We start from the raw sequence: 19478 nt of genomic DNA, 5'->3' as shown, positions 1-19478 counted from the left end.
CATTTTAGAAGCACCTATGATCTGGCCAAATGCTAAAACATCTGGTAATAGATTTCTTTCCTTGTCACATAAACATAAGTTGACTCATATTTTAAAATTGCTCCTTTGAGTAACAAACATATTCTATATATCATTCTTTCTTAAACAGTAATAACTTGTAGATGTTAAGGTTGTATAGTAACAACTCATACTAGCACCAAAAGAAATTTATATTAAAAAAAATAATCTGACTTGGATAACATAATTAACTATGCTATAACTCTGTAATTATCACACTATTTCTTTCTCTCATTACATAATTTTTACATGTGGGGGAATTAAATAATCTAAAAGCTCTATGTGATTATCAGATGCTTTAGTGGAGTAGGTGAACTTTAACACAGAATGCTTTCATTACCTTTTATGCAGAGTAAAGTGAGACCATCTCAATGGTAAACAAAAATGTTCTTCAGTAATTTCTCACCCTAGATCCATCAATAGAACATTTTTGTCCATACGTAAGTCAATCGGTATTTTTAATACACAGTGTCTTCATGTGTGTGGTAAGCTGAATAACAGCCACCCCTTTTCCTCCATTCCCCTTACCTGTGTCCTGATCCCTGTGAATGATAACTTACCTGGCAAAAGGGACGTCAAAGATGTGATTAAGTTAAAGATCTTGAGATGGGGAGATTATCCTGGGTTATCTGGGTAGACCCTAAATGTAATCACAGATATCCTTATAAGAGATAGGCCGAGGAAGATTTGACTACAGTAGAGGAAAAAGAGATGTGACCACAGAAGCAGAGATTGGAGTGAGGAAGCCAGGAGCCAGGAGACAGAAATGACAATAGCTTCTAAAAGTAGAAGGATAGGATTCTTCCCTCCAGAAGGAACCAGCCCTACAGACACCTTGATTTTAGCCCCTTTAGACTCATTTTGGACTTCTGATCTCTAGAACTAAAAGAGGATAAATCTGTGTTGCTTTAAGTTATTAAATGTGTGGTAATTTGTTATAGCATCTACAGGAAACTGATAAAAATCTATAAAAAGGAGTCTCAATTAAGTGACCCCCAAGAACTTTCTATAATTTGAGAAAACTGCTCTGCACTGTCAGCTGTGTGAATTTTTATTTTTAAGCATTTTTATAGGCATAACTTAAAGAAAATCATCTTTCATTAGTTATTGGAGAGGTGACATTCTTTGTTGTAATTAGTCTGTTGGGTATTAGCATCAAAAGGCAGCAAACATGAGGGGAGATAATTCTTTTAGTTTCCTTTACCAAGTTGAAGGAAGATGTTATGTTGTTGATTTCTATGTTTGAATAGCCAATTCAATTAGAAATTCAAAACACAAGAATCTTGCAGAAATCAGCTGCCAGATTTATTAATCTATCTGAAAATAAAAATACAACCAAACAAAAAGTAGAATAAGAACAGAACCCCCCCAAAAAAAATTTAGATACATTTCCCAAGAGTTTATAATGCAATGTCTTGAACCCTTCTGTATGAGAAATATACTTAATGTTGGCCAATTACTTACTTCATTCAGTGAGTTACTACCGTAAACAGCAAAATATATAATTTGTCCTTAAATATTATATAATCAATACCAATTCTTCCTTGATTCCTTAAAATAACTCATAGCCCAATTCTTTCTCACTGTCAAACTAGAACTAGAATTTTTAAAAGAATAAAAGAGAAAGAGAGAAAAAAAAGAATACTCAATATAATTTTCATTTAGATCATATTTTAAGGACCCACTTTCAAATTTCTCCAAATGTGTCAATTCTCTTTCCAGTAAAACTTTAGCTGAATATTTTAAAATCTGTTTTTATTCTAAGTGCTGTCAATGGCCACATGAGCAAAGTGGGGGAAAAAAGTTCTGATTTTTAAGGCATATTTATTAGCCCATAATGGGCCTAATGCTATATAATATAAATGTAGAACAAGCATTGAAATCACAGGTTACATAGATATGTTGAAATTAGAATTTTTTTTTTTTTTGTAGGATTAAATGTGAGTAGTATTGATTATGGTATGTGGGTTTCCCAATAACTGTTCAATTTAAAGACATGAGCTGTGATCCACGTCATGCTGGAAAATGGGTAGACAGGAGATCATCTTTCAACAATTTTTCCTGTGTTCATCATGAAAAGCTTTTATAAGTCGATTTTGGCTTTGTGTTTAGGAGTTGTTTAAAATTTTGCTATTGACTCTTTAAAAATTTTTGTTCCTCTGGGATACTGATGGATTGAACAAAAATTCGTGTTTCTTTCTTGAATCATTTTAGCAAGCTCTTCAGAGATACTGTAACACCATTTACTTATGGTTTCGTTATACCCTGCTTTCAGTATTTTCTCCAAATGCAAAACAAAACCAAAACAAAAACCTTTGAAACTTTAAATCTTTAAATCTTCTTTCAAACAATCCAATCACATTTACTCGAGTGTCCAAAACAAGATGATGGATAGTACCAGTGCCAGCACTATGTCATACAGCAACTTCCTCATATTCTTTGACAGTTTGTAAATAATTTTCCATTTCACCAAAAGTTACAGAAGTTTCCACAGTTTCCCTTAGCAAGCTGAAGCTTACTCTTCATTTTGTCAATGTGCATAAAAGCTGCTTATAGCATAGCATGGCATAAGCTATTTTTTAAGCAATAAATGGTTTGAGTCATCTATTTTGTCCTGAAATACTATCTGTAGTTAACTGCATTGCTTATAAATGGTCATAGTAAATTCAGCATGAAAGAGAATATTACAGAAAAGACAGCAGCAGAAGCATTAGCATTATCTAATATTTATATATGTTTCAACATAACACAGCAGTAAAAGGTTTAAATGCATATCAATGGGTACCATGTCTAAAAATTACTATAGTACCTATTTAGTGTATTGGATATTTTTCTTAAGGAGTGCTTGCTGTATCTAGAACAGCATATTATGTGATTTAGTACAGTTAATTTTTATTGATTAAATAATGTTTTTATGTACTGAAGGAAGCAAAAGGAGACAAGATATTTTTTGCTTCATTGTGATCCCAGATTTAACATTTAAATGAAGATCTCAAAGGACCATGAAAACTATCATTATTTAACTGAAATGAGCTTCAAAATACTTTAACAACAGTATGATTTGTACCTAAAGAGCAAGGTGGCACCAGATACGTATACTGCTACTGGCCTGTGACTCAGTTTGGAGCCAGAGTCCAAAATTGTGCCCCTCATTTACAGTCATGGTGATTACTCAACTTCAGAGAGAATTACCCATTTTATGGTTATCCTCTATGAGTCATATATAAAGCAAAACAAAACAAAAAGCAGCAAATGCAATCTCTAGATACCTTTTTACAAGAGGTGCAAAAACAGTCATTTCTAACAATTAAACTGCCTTTTACAGTAGTTTTTTTTTGTACACCTTGCAGAGACTCAGAAATGATAGGGGAAAATGCCCAAGGCAAATAGTCTCCAAGTGGATATTTACACAATGTGAATTAACTGTGTACTATAGACACCCAGAGGAAATGAACATTTTCTAGGTTGTTATGAAATCAAATCAACATGATATAGCTTCATCATACTTAAAACCTGTAGGACCCCATCCCAAGCCTAAGTAAAAAGTAATCCCCCAATCCCCCCTCCCATTCACCCATTACCTTCCTGTTACACAGAATAAATGTTTAGATTACTCCCACCCACCCTCAAATAAAGTGCACAGTCCATGGCAGACCATAGAATAATGCAACAGGAAAAGCCCCTTTTTGTGTATTATTATTTAAAAATAAAATACAAACAACAAAAATCAGACAAAGATTTAAGAGAATGCGGAGATTCTCTGCATCTTGCAAAAGAGGAGAAGCGCGAGAAGGCCCTTGACTGTCACTTGTGTTAATACACGTAGCCTTCGTTATAGGGGTGAGGGTTGCAGCAGCCCCCTTCTGGCATATAGGCCATGCTCTCGTCAAAGTGGGACAGAGGCACCGTGTCCTCTTCGTTGATATGACGCTCCATGTCTGTCTTCAGCAGTGGGCGCTGATTATCTGGAAAGGCCATGGAGAAGAGGGCTTCTGGATCACATACAAATTTGTAGACGTATCTCTCTCCAGCCACCTAAGGGAAACATGGAAGAGAAATCCCATCCTTATGTGCAGTGCCGGATGGTAATTAGACTCAGTGTGGTGAGCATTTCGCAAGAGATACAAATATCCAATCGTTGTGTTGTACACCTGAAACTAATGTGAGGTTGTTACGTCAACTACATCTCAGCTTAAAAAAAAACCAACAACTCATCTTCACCATCCCAGACTGGAAGGGAAGAGAAAGAAATAAACAAAAACATGATTTAATACTCCAGAAAGGATGAATAACAAAAGAAGAAGCAATTAAGTATTAACAGATAGAAAAATAATCCTCACTTTGTGGGATAAACTACGGTTAAATCGAGGGAAATGCAAAATGTTGATCTTGAGTAATAATTACATTCATTCCAGATATATTCTAGAAAGCTTAGCAGTTTGCTAGTTTTCATGTAAGTGTAAACTTACATTGCTATTTGGGGAAAAAAAAAAATCAATGATTTCATGCAGGCATCTTCACATTACAATTTTTTCCCCTCTGTTTGAAAAGGTAATATCTATAGTACTTATAAAATAACCAGGCCTTTAAAGTGTAGTGCCTCCCTCCTAACATTATATTTCTGAAACTGTAGAAAAACTAAACTTCCAAACCTTAGAAGAAAAATGTATTGTGTTCCTAATAAGACTAGACTAGTGATTCACTGATTCGCAGGGTGAACTGTTCTTTTTTTTATTTATTTATTTTTCTTTTGCACTGTATATTCTCACCTGAAAAAAAAGAAACATAGCCTCATTTAAATGAAAGATGGATCAAGAGGGCAGCATTATCCTGGGTACATCACTTTTAAAAATGAAAGCAAGATGCCTTAGACAGAAGTTAAGGATGTATATAAAGTGTCAAATTGAAGTAAGAGGTGTAAAAAAGTGAAAGGCATTTAAAATACACAATGCATAGGGAGGAAATGAAAAAAAGAAATGTGACAGCTGCCTGAAATAAAGGAGAAGTGGCCTAATTTGTAGGAAATAACATGTCCCAAACTTAAATTTTGAAGAGTAATGCTTCTCTAGGAAATTATAAACAATTGAGTGGAACAAATACGGCCCTGCCGCTGCTGCCATTAATAGACAATGCTGAGCTTCTCAAAAACCCAGGGGGGTTGGGCGGGGCGGGAGTGGATGAATACAGTTCTTTGTATTAAGTTTGGCAGTAACTTTTTGTGTCTATGTAGAGTTCAGTAATTTTAGAAAGGTGAAAATTACTCAACTCCTCTGCTACTTGCTGTGTGACGTGGGGATATGGTGAGTTCATAGTTTATAAACTATCTGTGCATGTTTGGGAAGAAAAAAAAAAAATTACCAAAGAGCACTGCTGTTCTGGACTCAGATTTAGAATGTTTTTTTGCCCTGGATTTTTTTTACCCTGTAAGAGGAATCAATTTAGAGAATTCAAATACTCTGAATATCCTTAGGCTTGAAAATAGCCAAGACTTAAGTTTTTATGAATTTGGACATGTTTCTTAAACTGCCCCCAGTTCCCCTTTTTTTTGTGAAATGGAGTCAGGAATGGCTTCTTGGAAAGCCTGTTGCAAGACTAAGATGGAAGTCTCTAGCACAGGGCATGGCAAACAGAGGAGTCTGGCATAAATTTATTCACTTTAGTCCTTTATAAAAAGGAAATTAAGTTCCTAAAGGTGAAATGGTGAAACTGCCATAAAAGTAAAAATAGACCATATCAGAAACAAAGCTTAACTATACTAAATCCTCGTTTCCCTTTTTTCTTTGCTCAAAGCACTTTGAGAATAAAAATAAAATAAATGGCCTGCATACCTCAGAGCATTTAATAACCTGCTTTGTTTTGTCTGCAGCCGCTGAGAAGGAGGCATTTGCTTTAGGATACTGGAAGATTTTTTGTACAACCTGTTGCTATTGGTTATAATTAGAAATGATTCGATAAATCACTGTGGGGAATTAAAATGTATAATACGCAATCAAGATTATAAAACCTCTTAAAGACTCTGCCTTGACTCACTGTTTTATTTTCCTTACAGTAAACATATTTAGGGCTACTACTATAATTATTGGACTATGTTAAATGCCACAAAGTTTAGAACAAGGGCTGATAACCAACCAAGGGACAGAACGTCTTCTGTTATTCAGTTACAATATGGAAAATGCTATACATTCAGTATACACAAATTGCAATGCTTAGATAGATAAAACATGAATTTTGAAAGACTAGCTATTTAAATTATGTGTTAACTTTTAAAATTTCAGAAGCAATACAGGGATATTGGAAGAAAATTTTAAATTACAGATTAAGCCAAAAGAAATAATAATCTGATTATATCAACCAGAAATAACCAATGCTTAAATGTTTGTATATACTTTTCCCATCATTTCTAAATTTTGAAATTCATACATGTACTGTCTATAAGGTATAATGATCACTACTTCATTTCTTATTTCTTTCATGACTACTAAAATAATCAGGGTTTCTTTGATGTTTAGATCCACTTGGGTTTTATTTTATTCTCTAATCTTTCCATTTAATTTTCTTTTACATACACCACATACACACAGAGTTTTAAGTTCATGAACAACCGTGGTCAGATAAACATTTTCCCCATACATTAAAATATATAATTCTACATCAGAGTTTTTTTTTTTTTTTTAAAGAACTGCATAATTTTCCTCTGAATGACTATACTAGAACTTACTTAACCATTATGTTAACAGGTAAAGATAAGAAGGCAGGACATTCTAAAAAGAGTGAAGCAATGAGAGAGTCACAGGTGTGTCAGAGAGTAGCAAGTAGACCGGCTCAACACGTGGAAGGAAGAATAAGTATGTATGTGTGTAAAAATTGTCAAAAGTCTTGATTGTTGTGCTAGTTATAAGTAGACTTCAACTTTTGCATTTTTCACCTCTAAACGACCTGTTTTTCCTTATATCATATGCAATACCCCAAAAGGCCTGTGAAGTACAACATTTTGCTCTCCTATATTAGCTGACAAATAAATAGTTGCTAATAGTTTCCTTTGGCAATTACAGCCTAATAGAAAAAACGTGAGGAGCCATAACATTTTTCTTTGTTTTTTCAACATCTATGCTGTCATTTGATTATTTGATAGCATCTTGCCTTATTAATTTATTAAAGTAAGAGGTAAGTAAATAGGATATGTGATAACTGGATAAATAAACAGGAACATGGAAGTGATGGTATCAGTAATAAGCGTAAGTTTGAACACCTTTGAGAATATTTAAGACCAGACATGTCATCCTGCAGATACCCCCTCAAACACTGTGTCTAAAACCTGAGGTATGATTAGACATTTTATGATACTTTTTAGATCTCTGTGACTGCTCCATTTAGTAAGGGACTTAACTGGTCAAGACACACAAGCTAAATATGCCTTGGCTTCGGGGTGTGAGATGCATTCACAGCTACCATTTGTTGAAGACTTTTGTGCCAGGTACAATGCAAGTGTCTCAAGTACATTATTTCATTTAATAATCACAGCAGCTACACGAGGTAAGAATACCACTGCTTAGTAGCAGAAGAATCTGTTCAAAAAAGGTGACCTAATGAGAAGATAGCATGCAAACCAAAATCATGACTGCATTTTGTGTAACACTGCCCAGGGGACCTGCAGAGCACCTATTGTGCCATCCCACTTGATGTGCCCAATTAGGAAGATGGTGATGAAAATGAAAAGAATGGGATGTATCTGAAAGGGGTTGGCTGCAAATGGGAGTGGTGGATGAGAGAAAGGGAGGAATTAAAAAAGACTCCAGGGTTGAGATGGAGAAGATAGAGCAGATAGGAACTGGTTTTACATTCTGAAGGTGAGATTCAGGGAAATAGGAAGCAATTAAGAATCTAATTCAGCCTTATCTTTTAAGGATCTTCGAAGTTCTAACTTCCAGGCTGGCCAACTCCAGAGCACAGATTCCCTTTGGTCTAGAAAACTCAGTGATGCCGTTTCCCTGTCTTCTAGTAAGTTTCATGGGCCAACTGGTCTAGTTTTTCTTGGCAGAACCATGGTGACATAAAACTATGCCACAATCTGTAATATTCGTCTGTGTCCCCCCAAATGAACCAAGGACGCATAATAAAACTATAATGTAATATTCACGATGAATAAATCCTAAACGTTGTTCACAGTCAAGACTATTAGACTGAATATGCATGCAAGGCTGAAGGATGTAACAATAACAAATACCCAAATGTTTTATCTTTATTTATTCATTTATTCATTACCTTCTTCAAAAATTTTATATTTTGTTCTAGGTGTAATTCATTTGTTTTATCTCACACCTTTTAAAAAAGCTACCTGGAAATATTAAGAGACACTCATTTGAAATAAAATAAATTTAACTTCATTATACCAATGAAATAAGATCAAATACTTATTTTTAACCCATGGTTTAAGATGTTAAGCTGTCAAGTAATGAAATCAGCCAAGAAAAAATGTTTTTCAGAATGAGAACAAGCAATGTTCTGAATGTTTTAAGAATCAGAACAAGAGGGAAAAGGTAACAATTCAGTTACTATTCAAAATTATATACTTGTGGAGAATGTAGCAAAATATCAACAACTTCTGGGGATATATGCTTGCCATATTAGTACCAAAACAACATTTTTTCTACCAAACACAGGAAAGTGGGGACTTCCAGAAAGTCTACTACTTTGTGTATGATATTATTACACATTTGTCTATAATGCCCATGAATTTATAAACAGAAAGGCTTGTAATAGCAAAACCAACAGCTAAGCATACGTTAAAGTGGGCGAAAACCTTGCTTCAGCAGTGTAATGATACGTGGCTTTAAAGTATGACATGCAGATAAATGTGCAACATTTCAGTGAATTTTAATGCTGTATTAGCTGCTCACCTTTTGCATGATTCCTTTCTCATAATAATAGCGGAGTGAACGGCTAAGTTTATCATAGTTCATAGCTGGCCTGTTTTTCTGAATGCCCCAACGCCGGGCCACCTGCCACCAAAACAGAATTACATTGTAGTGTTAAGTATTAACGTATCAACATATCTCATAAAAATTAGTTAATTCATTAATTACTTCCAAACACTCTAAAACACATCCAAATCAAAAACATAAGTAAAGACACAAAAGCTATCATGATCTGCATATCCTGTGTCCTGGTTTGCTTTTTAAACCAGGCCTTCAGTGATCATTCTGAAGCATCACAATAGAATTCTTTGTCACTACTGTTTTAGATACAAAATTAAATGGAAATAAGGGCATGTATTTACAATGGTAATGGACAGGCTGCAATTCACCAAAATGAGGCATGCTTCGCATTCTGAGGTACCCTGTCTGTTTTTTCCTTCTTATTTTTTCTTTTCAGATAAAAACTATAGATCAAGAGCAGCTTCGCGATCTCTTTGTAAAGGTGTTTTTGAGGTTATGATAAGCCAAAGGAAAACAGATATCCTGCATGACACTGAATAAAAGAGTGAACAAGTGGCACAGTGTGTACAGCAGAGGAAACAGTATACAAGTTAGTAAGCTGAACTGCAAATAATTTTTATTGCCTAAAGCAGCATCAGAATAAAATTGTAGCCAATACTACACTGGGGAATTAAGCATTCATTTAAAGAACAGTAATCAGAGGCTAAAAATAAGAAGGTCACCATGTATATGAGTCCACAGACGAAAATCTCTAAAGCAGAATATCCACTTTTGTTGTTTAGTGAACAATCTCCGAGCTTTTTATAATGTGGCTTTGGAGGAGCAACTTTTCTGGCAAAGAGGGAGAATTCTTCAACAGAGCTTCAGCAAAACTTCCTTCCTCAACATATCTGTATCCCCTACCTCACCACTACCCTGGCTAGCTGTAGCATTATCCAGAACAGGGTGGCCTGCTTCTGTGACCCCAGCTGAAGTCACCTTCGCATTAGTTTCCACTTTTGCTTCATCTGAGCAGAAATTGCAGCTGCCATGCATACCTAGGTAACCCTGAGAGAGCATTTTTAAATAGGGTTAGAGTTTTCCTTCATGTTCACAGAATTCCAAGTTGTTGCTACGTGTAATATACTAAAACAGAATGCTTTGCAAAGAGATCATTCTGTCTCTCTCTACTTCATTAGCAATAACCTTTCTCCAGGGTTTTATTTTTTTCTTCTCTTTTAAAAACACTGATCCTTGCTATTTTCTCTCTCACTAATTTCTACTTCCTGAATGAAGATACAATGTAATTTAGTCACATATATCAGTATAATTTTTTAAGAGCAGAGAGATGTAACCTCACAGCGACATGACTATATATCAAAACAGAGAGTCACTGTGACAGGTACATCTTAATGTTCCAAAGATAAACTTCATTTTAATGTAAATGTTCTAAGCAATAGCAAAATGGACGGATGGCAATAAGAAGTGAAAGCAATAATTTCTAAATAAAATGTCTTTTAAAAAGCTAACAATGGACATCAGTGAACCTTTAATAGACATGACAACTGAACAGCCTGTGAACCTGGAGGGGATGTGAAAATAAATTATTAGTATCTCCTTAAATTGAACAACAATTTCTGAACACTTATGCATTTGTAAATGATACTTTTCTAGAGGCTCACCAGGAGGCACCTAGAAAGTAAAATACCTGCAACAAACTTCAAGACAACACAGTGGAAGCCTTTGGGAGAGAAAGATGTTTTTTTAATACCATAAGCAGAGTTTGACTTTTAGGATGCCAGTTAATTCTCAGCACCATGGGTATCAGTAGACATTTTAAAACAATCAAATTTATTCTTAGAGCTGTTTCAATATCACATTCATTACAAAGTTGAGGGAAATGGGACATACTCATATGCCTGGGATATGCAGACAAGTTGTGCAAGATGAAGGAATAAGATACAGAAATCTGTTGTACAACACTGTTCCTATAGTTAATGATACTGGATTGAATGCGTAAAAATTTGATAAGAAGATAGATCCCATGTTGTGTTCCTATCATGATAAAAATTTTTTAAAAGATTGAAACTTAAAATTAACAGGTAACATAAATAATTTCCAGGATAGGTTAGACCATCCAACAACTAAAAAAGTCCATTCAGCCCTCACATATGACCCATCAATCACCGCTATATCCAGCGCCACTGAAGGCCAAGGTACCAAATGTAAAACAGATAGCTAGTGGGAAGCAGCTGCATAGCACAGGGAGATCAGCTCGGTGCTTTGTGACCACCTAGAGGGGTGGGATGGGGGTGGTGGTGGGAGGGAGACGCAAGAGGAAGGGGATATGGGGATATATGTATATGTATAGCTGATTCACTTTGTTATACAGCAGAAACTAACGCACTATTGTAAAGCAATTATACTCCAATAAAGATGTTAAAAAAAAAAGCCAAGGTACCATCTTCAACATGGAGTAGGTACGATGGTGGCAATACTTCCAGTAACTTCCTTTTAACACTCTTTCAAAAGAAAACTTCGGCTGTTAATGAGGAGAGTGAAAAGATCTCTATAGCACTCTAGCATTTACCCTTATTACCAAATGAATTAAACAGGAAAACGCAATCGTTCAATTATTATTCAATTTATTTTTTAAAATCACGCTTGAATATGCAACAGTAAAGCTAGAAACCACAATCAGGGCCTGGCTATCAGACTTCTCGATAACTCTTCCAGCTCAACAAGCTTGAATATTATCAGAAGACTTCTACTCTGCATCCTACAGATGCTTCGCTATGTCAATAACTGTTCCCTGGAACAATTCCCCAGAACCCATGATTAATTAAAAAATAACATCTCGTTATCTCAAATATCTCAAAAAGAGAGATGTTAAAGATTATGTGCTTGCTAAAGTTATCCAAACACACTGAGCAGATAATCAGCGCAAGACTGCAGTCTCACTCAGTATCATTTTAAACTGCAAGAGGAAATATAAAAAGTGGAACTCATGAGTAATTCCAACAAGGAAGGCTTCAGAGCCACCTTTCATGAGCTGTGCTGTCACAGACCCTCAATTAACTGCTGTGTAGTTGAAAGAAGAGGGTGACCATGGGCCACAGAGACTAAAGAAATTTCACAAACATTTTCCAAAGAAGAAATTTAAACATAAACAGCACAGTCATTGCCTGATGGAAGCAATTGTAGCAGTGAGCAATGCAGCAATCAGAAATGGAATATTTCATTTTGAACAAAGGGCCTTAGGAGACATTGAGACACACAATTGCCAGGGAGTTAGGCTGACTCTGAATTCCCCGGTCCTTTTTTACTTTCTGAGTCTGATACAGAAAAGGTGTCTAAATGTTGGTTTGTTGTATGGAACAGAAGTAATTGTATTCCTTCCCGGCATTTAAAAAAAAAAAATCACAGAAATTCATAATTTGATGTAACTTAATGGTCCCCTGGTCAAGTCTCCTATTCTACTTGTTCAAACATGATCAGCTTAAAAATCAACAATTGCTACATAAAGAACTTAATCACATGCCTAAGTATTTTTACACTTCTGAGTGGATCAATAATCACTGACATAATTCAGTCATTTCCCCTATCTTAACAGATAGATGGCAAAAATAAAAATTCTGTTTCTGCTCGCTTTATTTTAATCACAGATGGACGGAAGTAATTGATATAAATCCCTGTTGAATGTCCTCAGTTCTAGCATGAACCAACTCTTGCAGAGATTATTAACATCTTTCATGAGGTGAAGAGCACACATTCCCATCACGTTAAAGGGCTTTCAAATTACTTTACGTTAAGTGTTTCTAGTCTCAATTTTTAGTGCTTCACATTTTTGCGGTTCTTTCACTTACATCATTTAAGTACACCTACATAAAAAATGAATTTCTTTTGACAGCCAAATTAAGTTTTAGATGCAGTACAAAATTCAAACACCCAAACATTTAGCCTATACTCAATAATGGATACTTTGAATTTCTGATTTAACTTGAGCCCTCGAATGCTACCAGCGTATTGATGTAACCCGGAGTACACTTAATTGTGCTAACCATCTCCTCTGATTTCATACTTTATTTAATACATATTCGAATCGGATAATCTCTTAAATCTTAATAAGTAATGTCACCTTATCTTCTGGATATCAAATTAGGACACGTTATCTGATTATGATTAAATACATGGTCTCATAGAGCAGAAAATGCAAGATGTATAGGTCCATTAGCCTAATCTAGCTTGTAGATGTCTAGTCTACGTGAAACTAATCACTTTGAGTTAAAAAATAGCTGGATATCTCTCTGAATTTTTCGACTTTTCTGAGGTGTTCAGATCCTATAGCCAATATGATCAGTCATAGGCATGTTAGCTAAAAGTCTTCCATTGGTTTCTCAGCTAACGTAAACTGAAGTCAATTTTAACAGTAGCAGAGAAAGCATCTTTAATAAGACACAAACATTTCATATAAAAGTCACCTTTCTTTTGAGGTCCAAAATGCTATTCAGTAGGTTATGTTGTAATAATAATAGTAGGCTTGGGACCTCCCCGGTGGTCCAGTGCTAAGGAATCTGCCTGCCAATGAAGGGGACGCGGGTTTGATCCCTGGTTGGGGAACTAAGATCCCACATGCCGTGGGGCAACTAAGCCCGTGTGCCACAACTACTGAGCTCACGCACCTCAACGAGAGAGAGAAAACCTGCATGCCACAACTAGAGAGAAGCCCGAGCACGGCAACGAAGAGACCGCCCCGTAATGAAAAGATCCTGCATGCCTCAACAAAGATCCCATGGGCCGCAACCAAAAAAAAATAGTAGGCTTAAGCCTAAAGTTAGCCCTGGGAAGAATAAAAGTTGAACTGAGAGGTTTTTCAGGAAAACACTCCATTGGTATGTGCATGGGGGAGCGTTGGAGGAAGTAAGACAGCTGAACAGAATGAAAGGTGTTCCATTTACCTGTATTATCTCTATCCGGTCTTCTTAGGTATTATGGTGACATTTTAAACTTTATTCCTACCTTCCAAAGGAGCGTACACAGCCCAGCTGATTCAAAACAGATGTCACCAATAATCAAAGGAAAACAATGGTCGTACAGGTCTGTGTCTCCTAAGAAACACTTAAGGAGTGAGAATTTCCCACTGTGGCCCTTGTGTGCCTTTATCGCCCACAGCTGTGTCTCCCCTACACCCTCTTACACATGACTTTGTTCTCTAAATGTTCCTCTCTAACCCTCTTGACAAAAATCAAGATTGTCCAAATAATAACTGCTAATTCTCAAGAACAATTCCTCCATACCCAAAACTAGTTGAACTTTGATAGACATCTCCTCTCTTCCTCAAAGACCATCAAACATGCCCAACTTAGATGCACCTTTAGAGACTTTCCAAGCCCTGCTCTCTTGAATAAAGGATTATGCTAATAATCTGGTTGATCTCCTTCAATTCCTGTAGGATGGTATTCAACTGGAAAAAGCCTGCAACATATTCATGTCTTATTTTAAATATATCCCTGCTTATTTTTTTTTTTTTGGCCCACCTTTTAATTCAAAATGTTTCCCTATAGTTTTAAAATTAAAAAATACTTTTTTGGCATATTAATCAAGTATATGTTTCTTTATATTAGAACATATCTGATCTTCCTAACTAGAATCTACTAAACTCACCTCTTCAGGCTCAATCAATTTAAATTCCATGCCTCTCCCAGTCCAGGCAATGAAATGGGAATTTGAAGGGTCGTCCAGAAGAGCTACCAAAAACTGCCAGAGCTGAAGTGATCCCCGCCGCTGGTACGTGGGTCCTTCCCGATACATTCCTGGCTCTTGTTTTATATCTCCTAAATTAAAAACATTTTAAGTTTCTATGATTAGCAATGATATTTACATAAAATTTATATTAAACCAATCACTAAAATGGTTACACCACAACCAATTTAAGGGTTTCTATGAAATATACTGTTACCATTAAATAGGGATTTAAAATAGGTAAAAGCGTGAATATAACCCAGGAATCTACAAATTTACACACAACTGTATATATAAAGGTTACTATAAATGCACAAAGGGCAGAATAAATCCATGGATGTCATTTACTTATAAAAATGCTGTACAACTTTTTTTTCTTTAGATACTATTTTAAAAACTATAGTATCCGATCATACTTCTTTCCTTCATTGTTAATGACATTACTTACTGCTCTAAGTAACAATGCAGAGGGAGTAATCAATTTTAAGCTCTGTGCATTTTATTTGCACAAGTTAAATTTTGCAATTTGTAAATACCTCATTGACCTGCACATGACAAACTAGTGAAAATTTTAATGCAAATACTTTAAAGCAAAGTTAACAGCATCTTAGACTCTGTGAGTTACGTAAAAACTAGGACAATGTCATGGGTAATTCAGGGCATACTGGATTACTGGTATACCATCTTTCTTCCACACCTTCACTGGCACTCTGCTTTCTCAACTGGCAGCAAATGAAAATTCTCTCATTTTTCCTTTTCTCTTGTTTGTATTGCACTTATTTGAGTTTAGCTTGCTATTCTTTTTCTAAAAGTCCAATTTTATAATGTATATACACACACAAAAAAGAATACACCAGAGTTTTCTGTTATCTATATTTTTAAACAAGAAAGGTTTGTTTGTGCTACATTTATTTGTTATTCATACAAAGTGTAAAAAACTCTATTAAATAGATTACAGTAGCAAAGGTGTTAGTTTCCAATTCTTTGGAATATCTGGCCAGATATTTTGATTTTACCAAAAAACAAACAAACCAAAAAAAAAACCACAACTCAGTTTCATGACTACTGATTATTTACTTCTATCTCCAGCAAACTGTCTCAAAAATATGTGGAATTAGTCACATTGGGGATTGAATGTCTAGGGCTCTACAAGCATATCACTTAATATTAATGCATGAATTTCTCTCCTTCACTAAAGAAACAATTCAGACGGAATATATTCGAGCCGATCTTCTGACATTAAGTGTGAATTACAAACCAGACCAAATCACAAGCTTTTTAAAAATTTCCTTTGGTCAAGAGACAGAAATACACCTCTTAAAATAATTACAGAAAGAACACTTTAAAAACCTAAACCAAAATAAAATTATTCACTCAACAGCTGCTAAAAATCGTTATGTTGTTTTGGTCTAAGCTATAAAATATAGAAGTGTCTCTTCATACTGATTTCAGTGACAGGTTTATTTATCTCAGTTTTTCCTTCTGAGATTTAGAAATTTTCATGGGGGTAACTGAGCAATTATGCAGATAGAGTGAAACACTGTCAGATTTTCTAACCTTTAGATTGCTTCTGCCTATAAATGTGACTGATCATACTGGCCTTGTACAATGAAAAAATAACCCTTTGTTCTTCTTTCTTCTTGTTCTCTATTCCTTATAAAATGTAAGCCCAATACTATCTTCCCAAAAATATTTTCTTAGTATAAAATTGAGGAGTATTTAAAAGCCAAAGGGAAAAAATAACCAAGACAGTCAGCTTCCTCAAACATGTAAGTGACTTCAACTTTGCCCCGTTAGATTATATCATAATCCTGTCTACAGTTTTGAGCTATTTTCCTTCCTTACATGCCCATACTAATTATCGAGATTTCTTAAAATGTTAAGCTCACTAAGAATGAAAGAAACTGATGAAGGTCATGCCAAAAAGTAGACTTTATGCTTTATCTCAAGAGAAAAAGCTGGATTTTAAGGATTTTGATGCTCTGCGAATGATGCTGAATAAAATAACATAGATCACACCTCTGAAACTCAAAGGTTAAAACTAACATCTATTATAGAGTAAGGCTGAAAAAGTGATCTGTATTGGAGTTTAACCCTGTGACCTTGGCATGAATTTAGCAATTTAAAGGGAGGCTAAGGAAACAGATCTTCCCAAGACTTATACCACCCCTTCTGAAAAGTCTACCTGTAGCGAAAGCCTGGGGAACACAGTAGACTTCAAGCAACTAATTAGAGACTGAGGAGCAATCTGCACATACACTTTGCTGTTTAAATAATGACAATTAAAAACTCCTGAGAGCTACCAGGTCATTACAGCCATGATCCCCAAAGTTTGTGCAATCAGCTAATCAGAGGGCCCCTGCTCGTTTCCTGTTAAACAATCAAAGCAGGAAATATGGAGACCACTCTGAAGAACCACTAAGTCAATCAACTGTTCACTTTTTACCCAAGCCTCTGTGTAGATGCTGACTGCTGCCACGTTTGTTAAGAAAAGAAGATTCTAACTTGACACCCCTTTCTAACGTGTTGGGGGGGGGGGTGATATTTTCATTTTCATTGCCACAGCAAGTGATATTAAAAGGGTGATGCTTTCCTAACTCCATCTGAAGCAAAGTAATGTCACATTAGTAATGAACATCTTCCCAGGGAAAAAACAAAAAAGGACGACTCACAGTCACTAACTAAATGGGCAGCTGTATTGTTCCTGTGTTCCATAATGCATCTTTTCATGAACAATAAAAGGCAAGAGCCTGCATTAGTCATCCATGCATCCACAGTAGCATGCCTTCTCCTCTGCTTTGTTAATTACAGGATCAGCTTTCAATAAATCTCGAGCAACAAGCTGCATGTTCTCAGCCGGGCAATGGAAAGGGCCCTCATTCTACATAAAGCTCAGCAAGAATGATACTCTGTCTAACTCTAAAAATGGGATCTCTCATAGGACAAAAGAAAAAAGCTTCTTAATGGGCAAAGGAAAGGGAATTTATAAGAGGCAAAGTTTAGCGAGACTTGAGTGCATCGTAAGTGATGGGCATAAAAATCGTTAAGTAGCGATGTTGACTGCTTTCAGGAGAGGCGAAGGTGATCTCTCCACGCCCTCTTACAGAAATCAAAACTTGATACACAATGAAAAACCTACCATCGAATTTCTCTGGGACAACACAGGTGTCATCATAAAACTGCCTGGGGCCCTTTTCAAACATGCAGCCTGTGGGGGGTAAATGAAATACGTTTATTCATGACAGAAATAACACTCACAAATAAATCAAAATATAACCATTAATGCAAAAATGGAGGTAGAAAAGGACTCTTCTACTTTTCCACTCCGTGACCTTGGACACATTACTTAACCTCTGTGCCTCAGTCTCCTCATCTATAAAATGGGAATGATAATAAAGCATCTACCTTATAGGGTTGTTGTGAGGATTAAATGATTTAATATATGCAACTTTAGAACACTGCCTAGCACATGGTAATACATGAGAGTTAGCAATTTATATTATTACTAACAGAATCATAGAGCTTACGTAAACACTGGCAAACCTGGGATGTATAATGAATCATTTCCTTTTCCATTTTCTTCCAAATTTTGTTATTCAACCAGATGAGAGGGAATCAGAGTGAATTACTGCCATGTACCTTGCATTATGACCCTGATGAACTGAAACAGGTACAGTTTACCCCCTTACTTCTTTGGAGAAATATTTAGCCAGGTTAACCTTCTCAAGTTTTCATCTTCAATAGCCAAGGCAGTAAAAAAAAAACTTTCCTTTTTTGCTGTAACATAACTAAGTCCATAGGAAAAATGCAAAATAAATTGACAGTTTTTCACAATCATTTTCTCCCCCAAATATCCTTGACTGTGGGACCTTCATTTAATTGCTGTTATCTTTCATCACCAGGAAAAAATTTCCCATAGTTTAGTCACAGTTCTTTTTCTCGAAAGTATTGGTCTCTGTGGTAGGTACATAATACTAAAAATAGCAAAAATAATTACATTGCATTTGTGCAAAATTTTTGGTCTCCTATTTTCTGGATTTACCATCCCATAATACTATCCTTTAAACATGGGGATTTACTTCTATTAATGTTATTTAAACAAAACAACCAATATTGGACTCAACCTAGAAGGATGGATGTAAGTCATTCACTGAAGATACACAGTGTTGACATCAAGGACCATGCACATAATTCCGGAAATACTTTAAAGGGGAGTCTACCGAGATAAAATCATTTTCATTCATTACTTTGCAGGTATCATGCCCATTAGAACAAAACTTTCCCCCCACGGTTACCATAATACATCCACAACAGAAACTCCTTTTCTAAGTCTCTTATGTGAAAGTCCATTCTTAACAATTACTTGTCCCAAAATGTAAAATCTAGGATATTTAAAGGTGAATGTATTTAAATCAACGGTGCTTTATTTCAAAACAATGACTTAGGTCTCTAAAGCAAAACTGAAAATTCATCAAAGATACATTTCAGTAGAAAGCAGTAAGGTAAGGTGATCTTATAAAAGCACGTTCTCTTTCAAAAGGATGTAGCTCTTGGCAAAAAAGAACAGAGAAGTCCACTTTTCAGCTGTTTATATGCACATGACTCATGCTAACAACCAAATATAAGAGATCATGACGTGAAAAATCTTCCTTTTACTTTAAAAAGAAAAGTTTTAAAATAATGGTTTAGTGGACATAAGTGATTTTTCCCATGTAATATAATGATAATCTGACAGCATCCTTAGGATGTCCAATTCTGTTGACA

The 19478-nt window shown here is 35.5% G+C and overlaps 1 protein-coding gene across 11 annotated transcripts in view; it reads right to left on the bottom strand.

The window, feature by feature from the left end:
- Positions 1–1338: 1338 nt before the first annotated feature.
- Positions 1339–19478, bottom strand: part of ETV1 (ETS variant transcription factor 1) — a 95265-nt gene continuing 77125 nt past the window's right edge. For all 11 annotated transcript variants that reach the window (XM_082472747.1, XM_082472748.1, XM_082472749.1 and 8 more), the window contains 4 exons: positions 17854–17924; positions 14637–14806; positions 8955–9056; positions 1339–4092 (listed from right to left, as the gene is read on the bottom strand). In XM_082472747.1, coding sequence (XP_082328873.1) covers positions 3871–4092; positions 8955–9056; positions 14637–14806; positions 17854–17924 — 565 coding nt within the window. In that variant the 3' untranslated portion in view covers positions 1339–3870. The remainder of the gene's footprint in view (positions 4093–8954; positions 9057–14636; positions 14807–17853; positions 17925–19478) is intronic.

Source organism: Balaenoptera physalus (genome assembly GCF_965194825.1).
Source record: "Balaenoptera physalus genome assembly, chromosome: 8".
NCBI lineage: Eukaryota > Metazoa > Chordata > Mammalia > Artiodactyla > Balaenopteridae > Balaenoptera > Balaenoptera physalus.
The sequence above is the reverse complement of the archived record's forward strand: the minus strand, read 5'-3'. Positions and strand labels throughout refer to the sequence as shown.